This window comes from Alosa alosa, chromosome 4, assembly GCF_017589495.1.
Source record: "Alosa alosa isolate M-15738 ecotype Scorff River chromosome 4, AALO_Geno_1.1, whole genome shotgun sequence".
Lineage (NCBI taxonomy): Eukaryota > Metazoa > Chordata > Actinopteri > Clupeiformes > Clupeidae > Alosa > Alosa alosa.
Window position 1 is genome coordinate 19,692,089 of NC_063192.1, and position 17,924 is coordinate 19,710,012.

The 17,924-nt window shown below is 41.7% G+C and overlaps 1 protein-coding gene across 2 annotated transcripts in view; it reads left to right on the forward strand.

Annotated features, from left to right (window-relative positions):
* Positions 1-17,924, forward strand: part of dvl1a (dishevelled segment polarity protein 1a) — a 42,225-nt gene that overhangs the window by 20,291 nt on the left and 4,010 nt on the right. For both annotated transcript variants that reach the window (XR_007193300.1, XM_048240456.1), the window contains exons 5-14: positions 3,009-3,147; positions 7,808-7,901; positions 8,072-8,141; positions 8,366-8,505; positions 10,818-10,894; positions 12,109-12,176; positions 12,293-12,370; positions 14,465-14,599; positions 15,390-15,557; positions 15,781-15,996. Coding sequence is in view for 1 of the 2 variants with exons in the window: in XM_048240456.1 (XP_048096413.1) it covers positions 3,009-3,147; positions 7,808-7,901; positions 8,072-8,141; positions 8,366-8,505; positions 10,818-10,894; positions 12,109-12,176; positions 12,293-12,370; positions 14,465-14,599; positions 15,390-15,557; positions 15,781-15,996 (1,185 nt within the window). In the remaining variant the exon portion in view is untranslated. The remainder of the gene's footprint in view (positions 1-3,008; positions 3,148-7,807; positions 7,902-8,071; positions 8,142-8,365; positions 8,506-10,817; positions 10,895-12,108; positions 12,177-12,292; positions 12,371-14,464; positions 14,600-15,389; positions 15,558-15,780; positions 15,997-17,924) is intronic.

Sequence of the window (17,924 nt, forward strand, 5' to 3'; positions counted from 1 at the left end):
TCAGCTTTCTTTTTTTGTTTGGTTGAAATTTGAGTTCGCCTGTCATGAACATTCAGGGCTAAAAATCTGCAGTGAAAAGATTGTGCCGGCTGCAACTAACATAATCAGTATTGCTCTCTTTTCTGAATGACAGATCATGTTGGTTATACGTTTAGTGGTGAGTGTCTTATACAAAAAGATGGATGTATGTTGTTATTGTCCAGAGGCAGCATAGATTGTGTGTGATAATGTGCTTAGACCTGCCGATAATGTCATAAATCACCTGGTGGCAGCAACGTACATCATAGTTTAGCGTAACCGATAAGCGCCGCGGTCTGCTCTGTCTTGGGAATAATTCCGCCACCTGACAGCACCTTAGCAAAGAGCGTGCACAGCGTGAGTTAAACGACTTTGTGTGCACTCTCGTTGTCCTCCAAATAACTTCCTCCTAGTGACTGACACCTTAGGAGAGCACTCTTACTAGTTAAAGGTAAGACGGGAGTTTTGGATTTTAATTGAAGAAGGGCAAATATCACCTAAATTAGCCTATTTAATGTAGACCGCGTTATGGCGGATTGCACATTTGTTTCGCTCCATTTTGTACTAGAATATCTGCAGTGATAAATAGTGAGCATGTGAGTAGGCTATGGGGAATTTTGGATGCTATCCGGCTGGAAATAATTCTCTGACAGGGATCTAGAACACGCGGTCGACTAAAGAACTTCCCCCGTGTCTTAATAATTGCCATACATCCTTTATTGACGTGTTGGTGTCAGCAACGTTTATGCGCCAGGGTTAAATTTAACGCGTCTTTATTGTGTTGTGGTAAGCAGACTATCCAAACGTTTATTATTATTATTATTATTACATTTACTGGACTTCTTTGAGCCGTTAAGCATTCACTGAATTCGCAAAATGAACATCACTGGATGTTTTTCGTCTGGGTTTTTTCTTTTGCCTCGGGATATTTTTATAATTAATTTAAAGCTTGAAACGAATCCCAGACATATTTGTGTTACCAAGATAATGAAAGCCTCATTGACAATCTAGTCTAGCAGTCTTTTTGTGAAAGTGAATTGTGAAAAAGTCCTCGTTAGTCTCTCAGTTCTAGCATTACTAAATGCTGAATGTATCATTAGGTAGCCTAATAGCGGATTCCAGATGTTTGTGAGCCGTTTCCAGCCAGCGCCGAATTGAATCATTCTATTTTTTTTAATGTAAATTTCTACTTCAGTGACTGACTATGGGTTTATTCCTATCTGTGTTTCCTTTCCTTCAGCACCTCTATTGCAGATAAGACGTGGAGCCAGACACCTGCCACCCTGCAGATTTCAGCCAAACTTTGAGTGCACACTGCACAGGGAGGGGGGAGCATACACGCGTTTCTGAGCATGAAAGAACTCCAGAGATCGTTCATTCATTCAGACCTACAGCGTGTGTTTCTGTGTGTAGTGTGTGTGTGTGTATGAGTGAGTGTGAGTGAGTGAGTGTAATAGCATACCACACACTTTGGACTGCATGTTTTTGTTGTTCTTTTCCGACGGAGCCTGGACTCTTTATAGCTGAGTGATAAGATTGTCTGGGCCACACACAGGGCTGGGAGAAATCCTTGCTTTGTGCACTCTGGCATGTTTGTACTGGGTTGTGCAGGGAAGAGATATGAATGAAAGAGCAGTTCAAACAGCAGTCGGGTGTTGATAATTAATGTATGGGCACACACACTTACACCAGCACACACACACACACACACAGTTGTTGTACTTCTCTGGGCATAGTTAGTGCTTCGTAGAAATGGGCACTCCCATTATATTGGAATGTCTTGGTCGTTCTTGGAGAGGCCCAACTGGGCATCGTCTTCATCATCTGACCCGACCCCTCCAACCAATACGGTGCCACCCTGAGGCTTGGCGTCAGCCAAGGCCCTGGCAGTGTACGTATGCTTTGTGTGTGTGTGTGTGTGTGTGTGTGTGTGTGTGTGAAGGGAACTAGTCAGTTACGTGTGTCAAACATTAGGGTCAATGAGGCCAGGACTGTTTTCTCTTGAATTGCACTAGAAGTGTACTTCCTTAGTACATCATAAGTGTGTCATTGTATAAACACGTATAAACACAATCAACTATTTACAGGTTCCCACGGGTCATGGAATTTCTCATGGTCATGGAATTTTGAAAAGTCCATTCCAGACATGGAATGTTAGGGAATTTTATATTTTTTTGGGGAAAGTCATGTAATATCAGGGTATTTTGTTGTAGCAGTTTAAAATTTACTTGCCAAAATACATTAATACAAATATATTTCCACACAGAATTGGCGTATATCTGGTTATTAGCTTTACTGCTTGCTTGAGTAGTTGTGGTTAACCCAACTTTGTTTATTCAATGCTCATTTACTCATCACCAGCTCTAAAAAGTGAAAGATGCTTGAACGCTACGCGGCTGCTCTGGAATCTTTAGTCGGTATATTGTACCATTCATAGTAGATGATGGACATTCTGGGGGGTTTTTGTCAGGGAAAAGTCATGGAATTTTACATTTGACTTAAAGTGGGAGCCCTGTATTTAACAATACCACTAATCTTTCTCCTCTTGGCTCCTTAAGATCCTCCTTTAAAAATAAATCTGACTTGACTTGACTTGACTTGACTTGACTTTCATGGTACTGTTCAATGCTCATAGTTATGGTTATGATGTTTCTAGTTATGGTTATGGTTGCCCCATGGAGACTTCTTCATGAAAGTACTTGTTATTTCCAGAATCTACCACCCAAAATCCCCAAATCTTGGCTGTTGCTAGGATGGTATCAGAATCATAAGTTGGTAAAAGTGCACCATGTGAAGGGTTTTCCCAGATCGCATCAAAAATGTGTGTGTGCATCCTAATTTGTATGCAATATCGGCGTTTGTGAAGTTATTTATGTCATCTTTGTCTTCATCTTTTTCCTGTGTCTGGAGGTAAATATGTTGCCATGGAGACAGATGCATCCCGGCCTTCAGTGCTTTTTCTGACCTTCCGTGTGTTGTTCCTCATTTAGTCTCCCGGGTCAACGGGCACTCCAAAACCGATCGTGGCGCCCGCGACTCAGCCATGGGCTTCGACAGTGCCTCCATGATGAGCAGCGAGCTGGAGTCCAGCTCTTTTGTGGACAGCGAAGAGGACGAAGACACTAGCAGGTTGGTGCCATTTGCTGTTGTTCATCCCTTCGCCCACTAGGGGGAGCCCTGGAATCAAATTGTGATGGGAAAACCCATCACAAGGTGAAATTTCACCAACCTAGGATTCTGATACCATCCTAGCAACATCCAGGTAGGTAACAATAGTAGGATAGGATTCCGGATGTTGCCAGGGGACGGTATCCAGGATGTTGCTAGGATGGTGTCAGAATGGAAACACCAACATTTGGGTACATTAGCTTATTCACCGTATCTCCCAGAGTTAGATAAGTCAATACATACCCTTCTTGTCTCTGTGCGTGCAGTAACTTGTTCTGACGCACCCACCGCTAGCCTAGCTTAACACAGTGTCTTTGAAGTGGACGGCTCCAATTAGCTTACAACTCCCAATAGTGACAAAAGATCTCCAACATTTTATCATTTACATTTTGTGACTAGTCTAAACATGTACAATGTGTACAAATTCCAATGTAAAATGAAACTTTATAAGGATTAACATACTTGGAACTATGTTCTGCTAGTTGGGTGGAGTGATTTGCACGCAGCTCTTGAAAAGCTCCAGTGCTACTTCTGAAAATCCCAAGTAGCAGTTCTTGGTAAAAATTCACCAGAGGGACCTGAAACGGAGCTGTAAACAATGTTTTTTTATTTCACCATGTGATGGGTTTTTCCCAGATCCCATCCTAGTTGCTTTTGAGCTCACAGTGTGCTCTCTAGAGTTCACTTGCTGTAGGTAAACAGACAGGTAGCATAAGGCCCATTGCTTCTGAGATCATGTGTTGTCATTTTGTGCCTCATGTCCCAGAATGTTTCATTGGAATCTTCATGTGTTCTTGGAAAATTGTGGTAGATGATGTAAGTAAGGCGTTGCATAACACGATGGTAGTGTTGATATCATCTGCCACAATGTGTGACTAATGTTGTCCAGTTCTGGTCTGTACACAGTGTGAAATATTCCCTGAATCAGATGACATAACAATACCACCATTTGTTCTTGTGTTTGTCCCTTTTGTTTGTTTATTTATTATGACCGCCCAAGCGGGCCAGCGGTCATATAGGTTTAGTCAGATTTTCTTTTTTTTTTTCTTTTTTTTTCTTTTTTTTTTCTTTTTCGCATGTCCAAATTTCCGTCAATGATTCCCGGGACACTGAAAGACCGGGGTAGACAAAACTTGGTGGGCATGTAACCCCATATGGATAGCATGGAACCATCGTTTTTCGTTTTGATCTGTAGCCCCCCAGCTGGACTGCACCCCGAAAGGAGGGTAGGGCAGACACAGTTTTCTGTGAATATCTCGAGAACCGTAAGGTTTAGGAGGACCACCTTTTTTTTGTATGTTGATCTCAAGGGGCCATGTCAACCCATTCCATAACCACTAATTTCATGTATAAAGCCACCTAGTTAAACACAAAAAAAGTAAAAAATGAGGTGTTGTAATTGTAGGTATCTGTGACTTAACATAGTCAAAACTGCACGAGAAATTGGAAGTGTAGGATCATTTTGACACCTTCTGAATGCACGCCAAGTTTAGGTGGAATTTTGTTCATGGGGGCCACACAAGAAATGAATTTCTGTTATATTACACCAACTGGCCTGTAGGGGGGCCGGGCACAGTTTTCTGTGAATATCTCGAGAACCGTAGGGCCTAGGAGGTCCACCTTTTTTTTGTATGTTGGTCTTAAGGGGGCATGTCAACCCATCCCATTACCACTTATTTCATGTATAGTGCCACCTAGTTAAAATTAAAAAGCAAAAATTAGGTGTTTTCATCTCAATATCTCTGGCTGACAAGGTCAAAACTGCACGAAATTAAAAGTGTAGGATCATTATGACACCCTCTGAATGCATGCCAAGTTTTGTGTACTTTCGTTCATGGGGGCCTTACAATAAAATAATTTATGTGTACATTTAGTGGCGTACACCAACAAGGATTCCCGGGACACTGAAAGACCGGGGTACACAAAACTTGGTGAGCATGTACCCCCACATGGATAGCATGGAACCGTCATTTTTCGTTTTCATCTGCAGCCCCCGCTGGACTGGACCCCGAGAAAGGAGGGTAGGGCAGACACAGTTCTCTGTGAATCTTTTATGGTATGTTGGTCTCAAGGGCCCACATCAACCTGGCTCATAATCACTCATTTGTGATTTGCCCCCCCCCGGTAAAAAATGAAAATCAGTAGGATTAAAAAGAAAGCCAAAATAAATATTCTTCATCATCATCATCATCATCATGGCTGCATTTTCATTATTGGCGAGAAGTGGTCGTTTGTCCACTAGATGGCATCGTTGCAGTGAGGCGTAATTTTGTTGGAAGTTAAAAGTGGGTTGGAAAAACAATGGGCCTTCATACAAGGACTGTAATTTACATGGCGAACATCTAATAAGGATAGGGCGATGTTCACATGAAGTGTAATTCCCATTTCTTCTTGAAGCGAAATAATGCTTGGTTTTTTACTGCAGGTGCGTTAATCTTGTAATATCAATAAGGACCTAGGTAATGTTACCGTTAGCGTTGGTTGAGTGATGGAGGCATTTGATTTATTGCATTTGTAGAAAACTATAAATGCGGTTATACCTAAACAAATGTATAGCAGCACTGTTTGTATCTTCGACTGTCATTTATTGCACGTGCTACAAAATCATTCTGTGCAATGGAAGATTTACCAACGTTACACGGTCTGATACAGTTTGCCTATACATGCGTGAGACTGAGGCGCCTGTTTATTTTGTTTTAAGTGCGTGCAGGGTGTGAGAGGGGAATCGATGTGCTTTGATTACAGCTTGGTAGTTGTAGTCTGTGAAATTAAAAAGCACGTGTGTGTGAAGTATCCAAACAATGACACCTTCATTTCATTATGGCTGCTATAGCAAAACACCTTAAGCTACTGTGTAGTGGGTCCCATTTAGAAGTGGCTACTTCATTGGCGCTTTCCTTGACTCATGGAGCTGCGTGAATGTTATTACAACTTTTCGCCCGCGATACGACAGTTTAAGTCCGCTTGATACTGTAAGGCGTAAGCCATTGGTTTCAAAGGAGATTTTATTTGTGTCGCCAGCATAGCCTATTGACAATTTATGTTGTCAATAGGCCTACCTTTATAATCCTACCTGTAGCTTAGGGAAGCTAACAACTTTCTATTAGGATCTAGTTTGTTAGTTACCGTTTTGTCATAACTCCCTGATGCATTTTTGCATTTAGAATAGCCAGAGCGTGTATATCTCAATCGAAAAATTAAACAATATCGGTGCCTATGGACTAGGCTGGGTGAACCCAGCCTGATCTGCCCGCTATTTATTTTTGATTTCTTAAAAAGATTGAGCTTGGTCTGATGAAAGCCAGACTAGCCATGGACCTCAGTTAAACAATGCAAGGGAACATGAATCAGCCTATATTTGCACTAACAATAACGGACAAAAGCTCTTCAACTTTGGCCCGTTAAAATGTGTATGAACAGTCTAGCGACGCATTTCATCAAGGCCCATTTGGACATGTCAGTTATTTGCACCACTGGTTAGATGTAAAACAGCATTTCGTTTCAGACTAGGCTACTGTTACTTAATTTGTGCATTAACAATAACGTTTCAGACTACTGTTACTTAATTTGTGCATTGACAATAAAGTATTACATGAACTAAAGATGACTAAAATCTTATGTAGAAGAAGAAACATTCACAAAAAATCCATCCATCCAAAAATGACCTTTGTTTTTGATAGCTGTTGAAAACGGCATGGAACTGACAGAGATATTTTTGTTTATAAATACATAAAAAATAAATAAATAAATAACATTATGCTGATACCTTTTGCTTTTCCCAAATACAATGTAGCCTACAGGTGTAAGTGACCTTTCATCAATCCAGTTGCAATGGATGAACTGTGATGAACTGCCCTACTTGTGATTGTTTAGAGATTTTAAAGGTTTTATAACAATTCTACATCTTCTTTGGCTATTCTACAATCTATTCACCTTTTCAGCACCAGTAGGGTACTTTCTGTGCAGCCGCTTTTACACACACTCAGGCATGCCAAACAAGCATACACAAAAGTTTCAAGAGTGGGGGATGGAGTAAAATATGGAGAAAAATTGAAGTGTGATTTATTTTCGCGGAACGGATGTACAGGACTGAGCGGCGGTCATATTTTGTACCGCTATGCGGTACATCTAGTTTATGTTAAGGTTTATTTGACATGGACATTGCACATTAATAAACATGAAGTGTACATATGCCAGAATTAGCCAAAAATGACTATTTTACATCTGTTGTCCATGGACCGGTGTTAAAAGGTCACCTAAAAGAAAATACACACCAGGGAATATTATAGTATATAGTAAATTGACACAAAGCACATAAAACAAGCAATAACAATAAAGGCAGAATAAATAAAAACAACAACAAAAACAGACAGAACAGCAGACAGAACAAACAGAGTTTGACCACATTCTCCACATCAAAACACAACTCACAGAAGTGAAAGGACATGCACTCTAACTCTAAAGAAGCCTGGACAATGCCTGTGTTTGACTGGTTTTATATGCTTGTAAAACAACAACTATGAGACTGTTTTTCTTTTCTTTCTTTCTTTCTTTCTTTCTTCCTTCCTTTCTTCCTTTTTGTTCTGTCTTTCTTTTTGTCTTTATTCTCTGTGTGTTTTAGACTCAGCAGCTCCACAGAGCAGAGTTCCTCCTCTCAGCTCATGCGTAGGCACAAACGGCGGAGACGGAGGCAGAAAGTGGCCAAGATGGACCGGGTGGGTGCACCACTGGACTGTCAGTCTGAGGAAGCCGCATCTGAAAATGATCTATAGACTCTATACGTTTGTTGTTTAAATGCCGCTGGCTTCCATACGTCTGTTAGAGTTTCCTAATAACTGAGGGCCGGTGGTACTGATGGTGTGTGTTGGCTTCTGTGTTTTTGCAGTCGTCTTCGTTTAGTAGCATCACCGACTCCACTATGAGCCTCAACATCATCACTGTCACTCTCAACATGGGTAAGCATGCGAAGCGCTAACCAGTAGGCCACGGCTGCCCCTAATCCCTCTCTCTTTCCCTTTCTCTCTCTCGCCCTCTCTCTCCCTTTCTCTCTCTATATATACCTCCTCCTCCTCTCCCTTTATTTATTACTTCTTTAGGGATTCACAATAGAGACCATCTGCTGATGGACATTTTGGACTTCAATAGACTTATTATTCCTCCTCTTCTTCTTCCTGTCCAGAAAAGTACAACTTCCTGGGCATCAGCATAGTAGGCCAGAGCAACGACAGGGGGGACGGAGGAATCTACATCGGTTCCATCATGAAGGGCGGCGCAGTGGCTGCTGATGGCAGGATCGAGCCCGGCGACATGCTCTTACAGGTGCTCCAGTCTGTTTAACGTGCATTGTGACACACTATTAGTGTGCAGGAAATAACGCCAACATTCTGTAACGCTATCAGAGGTTTCACAACGATTGCGTCATGCAGGTGTCAAGAAATTTTCCCATGTAAAATTGGTTGCTGCCATCCAGATCATATTCATGGCCCTCTACTATCATTGGAACATTCACAGATTCAAAGAAATGTATGACCTATGGAGTGTAGTTTCCTGAAAGGAGTAGCGGTGGGGAAATACATGGAAATGCCAGTTGGCAGGCAAAGCTATAGTCTGAAGGCAGAAGACGGAAGCCTGAAAAGCTGGCCATACTTGTACATTTCTAGCATGTGTCACATCACGTGCATGTGTGTGTGTCAATAAAGGAGCAGGACACTTCTTGTCCTGGCTCATGGCTTGCTTTTTAACCATGTTCGCTTACTGGATGTGCACAATACACAGGGAGTCTGTGTAGCCTACAATGGTTGTCCATGGCAACTTACCGTCTTTGCCAAAATTAGCGAAATGAACGAAACAAAAATTAACGAATGAACTTGATTATGACAAAGTCATAAACTTATAAGCTACAGTTAAGCCAAACACCATCGGTTTCTCACCATCAGTTCCTAACACCATCAGTTTTCTAACACCATCAGTTTCTCACAAAACATTATCACCACCCGCCCTCGCTAGGTGTGAATCTAACCGTTTTTTTTTACTTTTATGTTCAGACATACACCCAGATATCAAAATCAGATTGGCAGATAGCAGACCACTGGTGGTATGCTGCCATCTCTTTAAATTTAACTTGTCATGAATATTAAGAAAAGTTAATAAAATTATATATATAACTGAACAAATGAAAAAGATTTTAGACCAATAGCAATTTGTCTGCAAATTTGTCGGATGTGTTTTGAGAAAGTTCGATTTTACCGTTTTTAGTCAAAACTCGTTAGCCTGGAAGTGACCCGGGCATGTCATTTTGCCGCTACAAAACGCTATTTTTGCAACATTTCCGGCTTTAGGGACCCTCTACTCACTACCACGTAAGTGTAATGTTGTTTGGAACTGTAGAAGAGGTATAAAAATAGCGCTTTGTAGCGGCGAAATGACATGCCCGGGTCACTTCCAGGCTAACAAGTTTTGACTAAAAACGGTAAAATCGAACTTTCTCAAAACACATCTGAATGTATGTACTCGTATGTACGTATGTATGTACTCCCAATCATCCGTAAATTGATCTAAAGTGCATTTTACTCCGGATAATTCCTTTAATGTCAGACCCAGACATTCTGTGTGTGTGTGTGTGTGTGTGTGTGTGTGTGTGTGTACATGTGTGTGCTGTGTAAGTGTGGCTAATGTTGTGTGTGTGTGTGCTGTGTACGTGTGGTTTTATGTTTGTGTGTGTGTGGGTATGTACATGTGGCTTATGTTGTGTGTGTGTGTGAGTGTGTGTGTGGGTGCGTGTGCTGTCTACGTGCGGCTTATGTTGTGTGTCTGTGTGTGTGTGTGTGTGTGTGTGTGTGTGTGCTGTCTACGTGTGGCTTATGTTGTGTGTGTGTGTGTGTGTGTGTGTGTGTGTGTGTGTGTGTGTGTGTGTGTGTGTGTGTGCTACGTGTGGCTTATGTTGTGTGTGTGTGTGTGTGTGTGTGTGTGTGTGTGTGTGTGTGTGTGTGCCGTCTACGTGTGGCTTATGTTGTGTGTGTGTGTGTGTGTGTGTGTGTGTGTGTGTGTGTGTGTGTGTGTGTGTGCCGTCTACGTGTGGCTTATGTTTGTGTGTGTGTGTGTGTGTGTGTGTGTGTGTGTGTGTGTGTGTGTATGTGCCGTCTACGTGTGGCTTATGTTGTGTGTGTGCCTTTCCCTTTCCTTCCTTTAGCTGGCATCTTTGATGTGTGTGATATGCTCTCTCTCTGAGTGTGCAGTGTTGCCGCAGTTGCAGGCCACAATCTCTGTTAAGGCCACAATCTTAGCATTAAGCTATACTTATTCAGCCAAAAAAAAAAATAAATATTCATGTAAATTCATTAAAATGGTGTATATAGTGTTTTGGAACCAAACTATTCATACATTGTTTAGCTTAGTGCTAAGATTGAGAGTGAATACTGAGGATACAGACCAGGATATTGTGAGGAGACATCTTAGGCTACGTCCAAAAATAAGGATTTCATGATGAGTGTCAGGCTGCACCCACAGACGTTTTGTGTAATGTGATGAGCTTTGTCAGTGCATTTTCTCCATAGGAACACAGCATGAATGAACTAAACTAACCTCAATATATTGTGTAGCTATATAAATGACATCAGCTATCTCTGTCTCAGGTTAACGATGTGAACTTTGAGAACATGAGCAATGACGACGCTGTGAGGATTCTGAGAGAAATTGTGTCCAAGCCCGGGTAAGGCATTTTTTTTTCAAGCCAGAGGCATTTTAAAAAATAATGCTTCCATATGGATCTGTCATAGTGTGGAGATGGGTTCCTCCTGGGAACAATGCTGCAAGCGCCAGAGAGCCTCAGAGGAATTGTGATATGTGTGTGGGAGGATAGACTCCTATAGTAGACCAGACCTTGTTGCATATTATCACCCACACACAGTCATACTGTGGAAACTTAGGCCTACAGCAACTATGGTCTGTAGTGTCGCGTAGTGGTTAAGGAGCTGGTTGGCATGTAGTAGTCTGAAAAGTTGTGGGTTCAATATCCGGCTTCCACCATTTTGCCCTTGAGCAAGGCACTTAAAGGTGCCCTGCCACACATATTTCATTATTTTGTGGTAATGTCTGAAGTTCTACCATGGATTCTGTAACATGCCTTGGTTACCTTGTTTCAAGCCATTCTAGCGTGGTATAGAAAGCCTGCAGGAAGACTCAGCTTGATTTGCATTAGTTCTCATTAATATTCAACGAGTTAAGTTGCTTGACTCTGATTGGCTAACAGCTAGTCGGTTTCATCCAGGTGTTATCAACTAATTTGGCATGAACTTAGCTTGGCTAGCGAGTACTAGCATTGTCCAAATGGGCATAAAACCTGCTAGGCTAGCGAGTGCATTAAACACTGCTTCTGGTTGCAGACTGCCGTGATGGTAGTCTACTGCTCCAGGCTTCAACAGCAACCTTTTTGCAAAGCCTGTGGCATTGTTCAAAAAAATAAACTGAAGCCATTTGATTCTCAACTCAATTTTGCCTACTGAGTTATTGGGCAAAATGCATTGTTGAAGTTCTATTCGTGCATAGCGCACAATCCCGTTGACATTCAGAGCTAGACGAATTCTGTGGGCACGGTCTTAACTGGGTGAGCTCATGAATAGTAATGAGCTCAATTAATTCCACATTAAACTGAAGAGCTTTTGCAATTGGCCTGATTTCTCCGCTTATTTCTTTTCAGTGGCTAGCGCTGCCAGAGGAGGTAGCTGTTCATTTTCACATTCACAACATAGCACAAACACATATGGACCTAACATATTTTTAAAAAAATACAAGTAAAAACGGTTTTGTGTGGCAGGGCACCTTTAAAGTTGCTCCGGGGACAATGTTCCTGGTAATTGTGAGATGTAAGTGGCTTTGGATAGAATGCTAAATTAATAAATGTAAATCTAAATGCTCTGTGTGCAGTCCCATCAGTCTAACCGTGGCCAAGTGCTGGGACCCGTCCCCTCGAAGTTACTTCACTATCCCCAGAGGTAGGAGCCCTTTACTACTAATGCTAACAACAGTTAGTATCACAAAGAGTCCATACAGTATATACTAATAGGACTAATAGTACATACTAATATCTACTTTGTTTTTTTTCCCTCAGCTGAACCAGTGAGACCCATTGACCCTGCTGCCTGGATCTCCCACACCACAGCACTGACTGGGCCTTATCCTCACTATGGTAAGGCTCCATATTTCTCCGCATGGTCTGGATGTGCACTGAAACAGGCTGGACAGAGTAAAAAGATCTGAGGTGTGTTCAAATTCGCAAACATAGGCGAACGTTTGCAAATTGTCTGAGGAGGTAGTTTTCCGCGAACATACGGTGGAGCTGGACATGAGCTTGACAAAGGTAACAATGCAATGACGGTTACGTTAACACCAAATCGTTCAAATTGAACAATTCAGAGAAAACATGTTCGCCTCAAAGGTTCACCAATGTTTGCCGAATTTGAACGCACCTCTGGTGACTTGCACCCCAGCAGTCAGTCGATAAATTGATTATGTTCTTGAACAGGAAAATTGGATTGTACAGGGAGGCTTTTTATGTATGTATTAGCCGCATCGTGTATAAAATAAACGCATGGCGGTGTTTTATGCAAATCATAAAAGATAAAACTGTGTATCGACCGCACCCTTGTATCAACCGCAGTGTCCAATAGCCCAATTATTCAGAATCGGATCAGTGCTTCAGAAGAAGGAAGAATGGGGAAATGAAATGTATAGCCATCCTCTGTGTAGTGACCTCATAGACCATCCTCTGTGTAGTGACCTCATAGTGAAAGAAATGTTGTATTGTAGTTGTGTCCTGACCTTGACTTGAGTCATGAGTACTGGTGATTCAGGGAAATGGTGTCCTTAAAAAGATTATAATCAATTGTTTCCTTTCCTGTTTACCGGTATGTAGATCTTAGCGATTCTCCATGCACATAATGATTAGCAGAGGGTTTCCCCGTGTTTAAAATGCTGTTCACTTCCTTTGTTGTGCTAATGTTTTCCTTAATAGATTATTAGATTAGATTAGATGAGATTAGATTGCAGAGTACGTGCAGAGTACAAGTACAAAGACAACGAAATGCAGTTTGCCTCTAACCAGAAGTGCGAAAAAGCAGAAAAGTGGAATGTGATATGCAAAGAATAGACAGGTGGTGCATAGACAGGACAGGATATATAGTGCAGTGTAGACAGTAGTATATAGTTGGTTTACAGTAATATAAATTAAATATAAATATGTGCAGTGTATTAGCAGTAACCTTATAAGAGCAGACTAAAAATATGGCTATGTAGTATGAACAACAGGTACAGATATGTGCAGTATACTTATGTTATTATCTCTCCAAATACTATTTGGAGAGATAATAATATCAAATAGCAATGACATATGAGTCATTCCGTGTCAAATCAGATAAAGTTGTTGCTGCACTGTCTCAGATTTTATTCAAACCTTTTCTATATCAAGAATGGGTCCCAAAACCAAGGCCTGTAAAATATTTCTGTTCAAATCCTATGTCTTCATATTATTTTCAACCTTTGAAATTACTTCAGTTTTACTGCCTGAAAATCACATTATCTGGTAATCAATGTTTGGACATTAATATAATGAACAGTATTATTCATAGGCAGCCCAAACTTTGTAGGGTGGAAAACATGTTATCATGACTGAACTGTTAAACATTCTCATTGATCTTCTACAAGGGCCTAGATTGTACGCATTTGGTATCAATCATTTTTTTATTCACATACTATATATTTTGTTAATGTACCAATATTTGAGCTCTCCACCTGTAATGGGCTTGAAGATTTTAAGGATTAAACAAGTGCATTTGTTGCAGGGACCCCAAGGCTCGACATTAATAAAGTATTGTATTTGCAGACAAAAGAATGATTGGTGCCATGTGGATACAAAATATGAGTTTACAAGACCCTCAATATCACCAGTGTTGCACTTTCTTCCATGCAGTACAAAGTCGTAACAGTCCAGTCATACTGAAAACATGTCTGTCTTCCACCCTACAAAGTGTGGGCAGGCTAGGTATAATACTTTTCAAGATATTAATGCCCAAACATGGCCTCCAAGATAAGGCATTTCTTATGAAAAGTCAGGTATTAATTTTGTTACCTAAATATTAGGCAAAATCTGAGATGGTGCAGCATCCATTTTCCTGGATTTTGTCTGATTTGACACGGAATGACCCAGTATTTGGTTCATCTCAGTCACTCTCAAAATGTGGTTCTCAGTCTGAATGCACCTGCTCTGGTTCTCGCTGTCTCCTAGAACTCGATGATCTGCCTCTCTCTGTGAATAAAACGGACATGGCGACCATCGTGAAGGTGATGCAACTCCCAGATTCTGGCCTGGAGATTCGTGACCGGATGTGGCTGAAAATCACTATCGCTAACGCCATCATAGGTGAGAGGAAACTGAGTAATCTTTAGTAGCAAACACCTATCTCTTCTAGCTGTTACTGGCTTTTAGCGGTCTGACTTTTAGCTTGCAGTAGATAAGATATATTTAGCTGGAAGACTATTTTACTCAAGCAATAAGCTCTGAGAGGCCGTTGAGACACGAAATGGAGCCAAGAAATGTATTTCCTCTATCAGAATGGTTGCCGTGCGATGCAGCAACTTATTTATAAGCAAGTTATACAAATGAAAGCCTTTAACTAAAATGCATGAATCAGAGAACTAAATGTGTAAAATAGTGATTGACAAAGAGAATAGTAACGTTCAGTGTTGCTCACAAGACCCAGTTCATATGAACATAACCACCCATACATATCCTAGTAGTACCTTTGATTCCAATTCTGTATACGTGTTTGTGATACAGGAGCATTTGGTCCATTCAGAGGTGTGTGGTCATTCTGCACACATACAGATAGTTTTTCTACTCTATAGTTTTTAAATCAGTTTAAGCTTTCTTTTGCCCCCCCCTACACATATACACACCACCACCACCACCACCGCCACTACCATAGTTTAGATTTTAGATTATTACCTTGTATATATTCTTATTATTATCATTATTTCTTTGATCTGGGATCTACTTTGTATTATTGTTATTATTTTATACTATTATTTTTACTATTTTTAAAGCACTTTGTTGTTTTTTAAATGTGCTAACTAAATTGACGTTGACATTGACATTGATAGTGTGTGGGTGGCTGACTACTGATACCGCCTGATTCCTGCCTCTCTACCAGGTGCGGATGTGGTAGACTGGCTGTACACGCGAGTGGACGGCTTCAAGGACCGACGGGACGCGCGCAAGTACGCCAGCAGCCTCCTGAAGCATGGCTACCTGAGACACACAGTCAACAAGATCACTTTCTCCGAGCAGTGCTACTACACCTTCGGGGATCTGTGCCAAAGTAGGCTGCTCTCATTATCACCTCCTATGACAGCCTGCTTTATCCAGCACTGTAAGAGATAAAAACCTTCTCTTCTTCTAACTAGTAACCACCCCCCTATCTATTTCCTTCTCTCTCCCTCCCTCTCTCTCTCTCTCTCTCTCCCTCTCTCTCTCCCTATCTCTCTCTCTCTCTCTCTCCCCTTTTCCCTTATCCTTCCCCTGTCTCTCTGATCTTCCTCCAGACATGGCGTCTCTCAACCTAAACGAAGGCTCCAGTGGTGGGGCCTCGGAGCAGGACACCCTGGCCCCTCTCCCCCCTCCCGCCACCAACCCGTGGCCCCTAGGCGGTCAGCCGTACCCTTACCCGTACCCCAGCGCCCCGCCCACCTTCCCGCCTGGTTACTCTGACCCGTGCCACAGCTTCCACAGTGGCAGCGCTGGCAGCCAGCAAAGTGAAGGTGAGTGGCCCTGACCGAGGGATCATTCTCTCTCTCTCTCTCTCTCTCTCTCTCTCTCTTTCTCTTTCTTTATCTCCCTGTTATCTTCAAGTGTTTTCCTCTTGATGTGCTGCAGCCTTATCTTTGTTTGGGCGGCTCTTTGAAAACTAAATTTCACACTCGGATACAGATGAAATTTAAGTTCTGTGTGAAGCAGTTTTTGTTACTTGTGTGCAGGATGTTCTCTCTGAGTGACGTCAATATACGTAGCTGTTAAATTTCGTTTCTGCGAAGATGGAGTTGATTCCACATGTACTGTCCACTTTGAGTCAGTGAGGGAATGTCAGCTTGTAAAACTGTCTGCTAGCATTTCACAACAAGTCCAGGCTGGCCTCAGGTCCATGCAGGCAGGTGGCTGATGGTTGTGCATCATTTAGTGAGTTTCAGACCAGTTCCTCTGACGTGTACATGAATGTGCACACTGGACTCACATTTCCTCGTTCTTCTTTTCCTTTTGCATCCGTTTTCTTTTCAGAACCTCCCCTTTGTCGCTGTATTCGGTTGGACATTTCATACATGTGGTATGCCCTTGTCTTGGCAGTCCCATCTGCAGTTCCCGCTTTGAGTTGCTGTCATATATTTGCATTTTGCAAGCAAACTATTCATTGTTCCGTTCTTATGGTTGTTATGGACATTTGTCTTCCCCTACGTGCATCTGAGAGCATGTGTGAGTGTGTGTGCTGGTAATGCCTGTGAATTTGCATCTTTCAGGCTCGTGGTGTGATTGATGAGCTGTTGCTGGTTCTTTTGTTTGTGTGTGTGTGTGTGTGTGTGTGTGCGTGTGTGTGTGTGTGTGTGTGTGTGGATGGCTCCTCGCCTGCGCCTGTAGTTTCAGATGATTTCTATTCTTCTTTACTGGGGGGTGGTCAGGGGCGTCAGTATTGAGTGGTGTGAGGGCGGTTATGAGCAACGCAGTGTTGTGTAACTCTGATTGTTCCCTGTGTTGTTTCTGCTGGGCATCTGTAGACTGAAGGACGAGGTTAACTCAGGACTCGGGGGGATCCGGTAAGCCTGCCAGTCATCCTGATCTCACACTTCCCCATTTTTATTTTGTTCTTTCTCTCGTCTCTCATCCTTCTCATCTCTCTCTCTCTCTCTCTCTCTCTCTCTGTATCTTGTACAAAAGTGGTTTGTTTTGACGTGACCCCCTCTTTGATTCCTGCTGATTCCATGGTGATCCTCCATTTTATTTTCTGGGCATGTCTGGTGGTGTGGCTCATCCTATCTTGTTTACTTTTGAGAGGCGTCTCTCAAAATCACAAAGCATTGGATTCTCATGGGATTGTCACACACGCATCACACACACACACACACACATGGGGGATGGCCCTTTTTGGGTCATCCCAAGTGTTGCAATGGCCTTCATTGCTCAAGAGGAAGTCTGAACAATGAAAATACTATCACGACAAAACACTCAGTTTCATCGTGTTCAGATTAGTCATCTACACTTGGACAGCATGTCTTCTACTTCCTCTAGTTTGTTGTTGATTCAGTCTTGATATTCAATATCTGTATTAATATCAAAGTCAGTACTTAATATTTAGTTTTAATATCAATTCAAACAATATTTCACTGTACCAAACAAATAGATCATTATTTGTTTGGATTTTGATGGTTTGTATCAATATCAATGCTCAACATATTTTGTTTTGATATCAATGCAACCAATGTTTTCCTGCATTTGAGAGAACTACATTACTTCCTTTGAAAAGTAACCTGTGGTAGGGGTGTAAAGGTACATGTATTCATACTGAACCTGCAGGTACAAGACATCAGGTTCAATACAGATGTGTACCGAATGTACCAAGTGCAGTCTTTAACAGTAACATTTTAAAATACTATTCCCATTGCGCATCAACACTATAGTCAGTGAATTGTACATTTGCAGT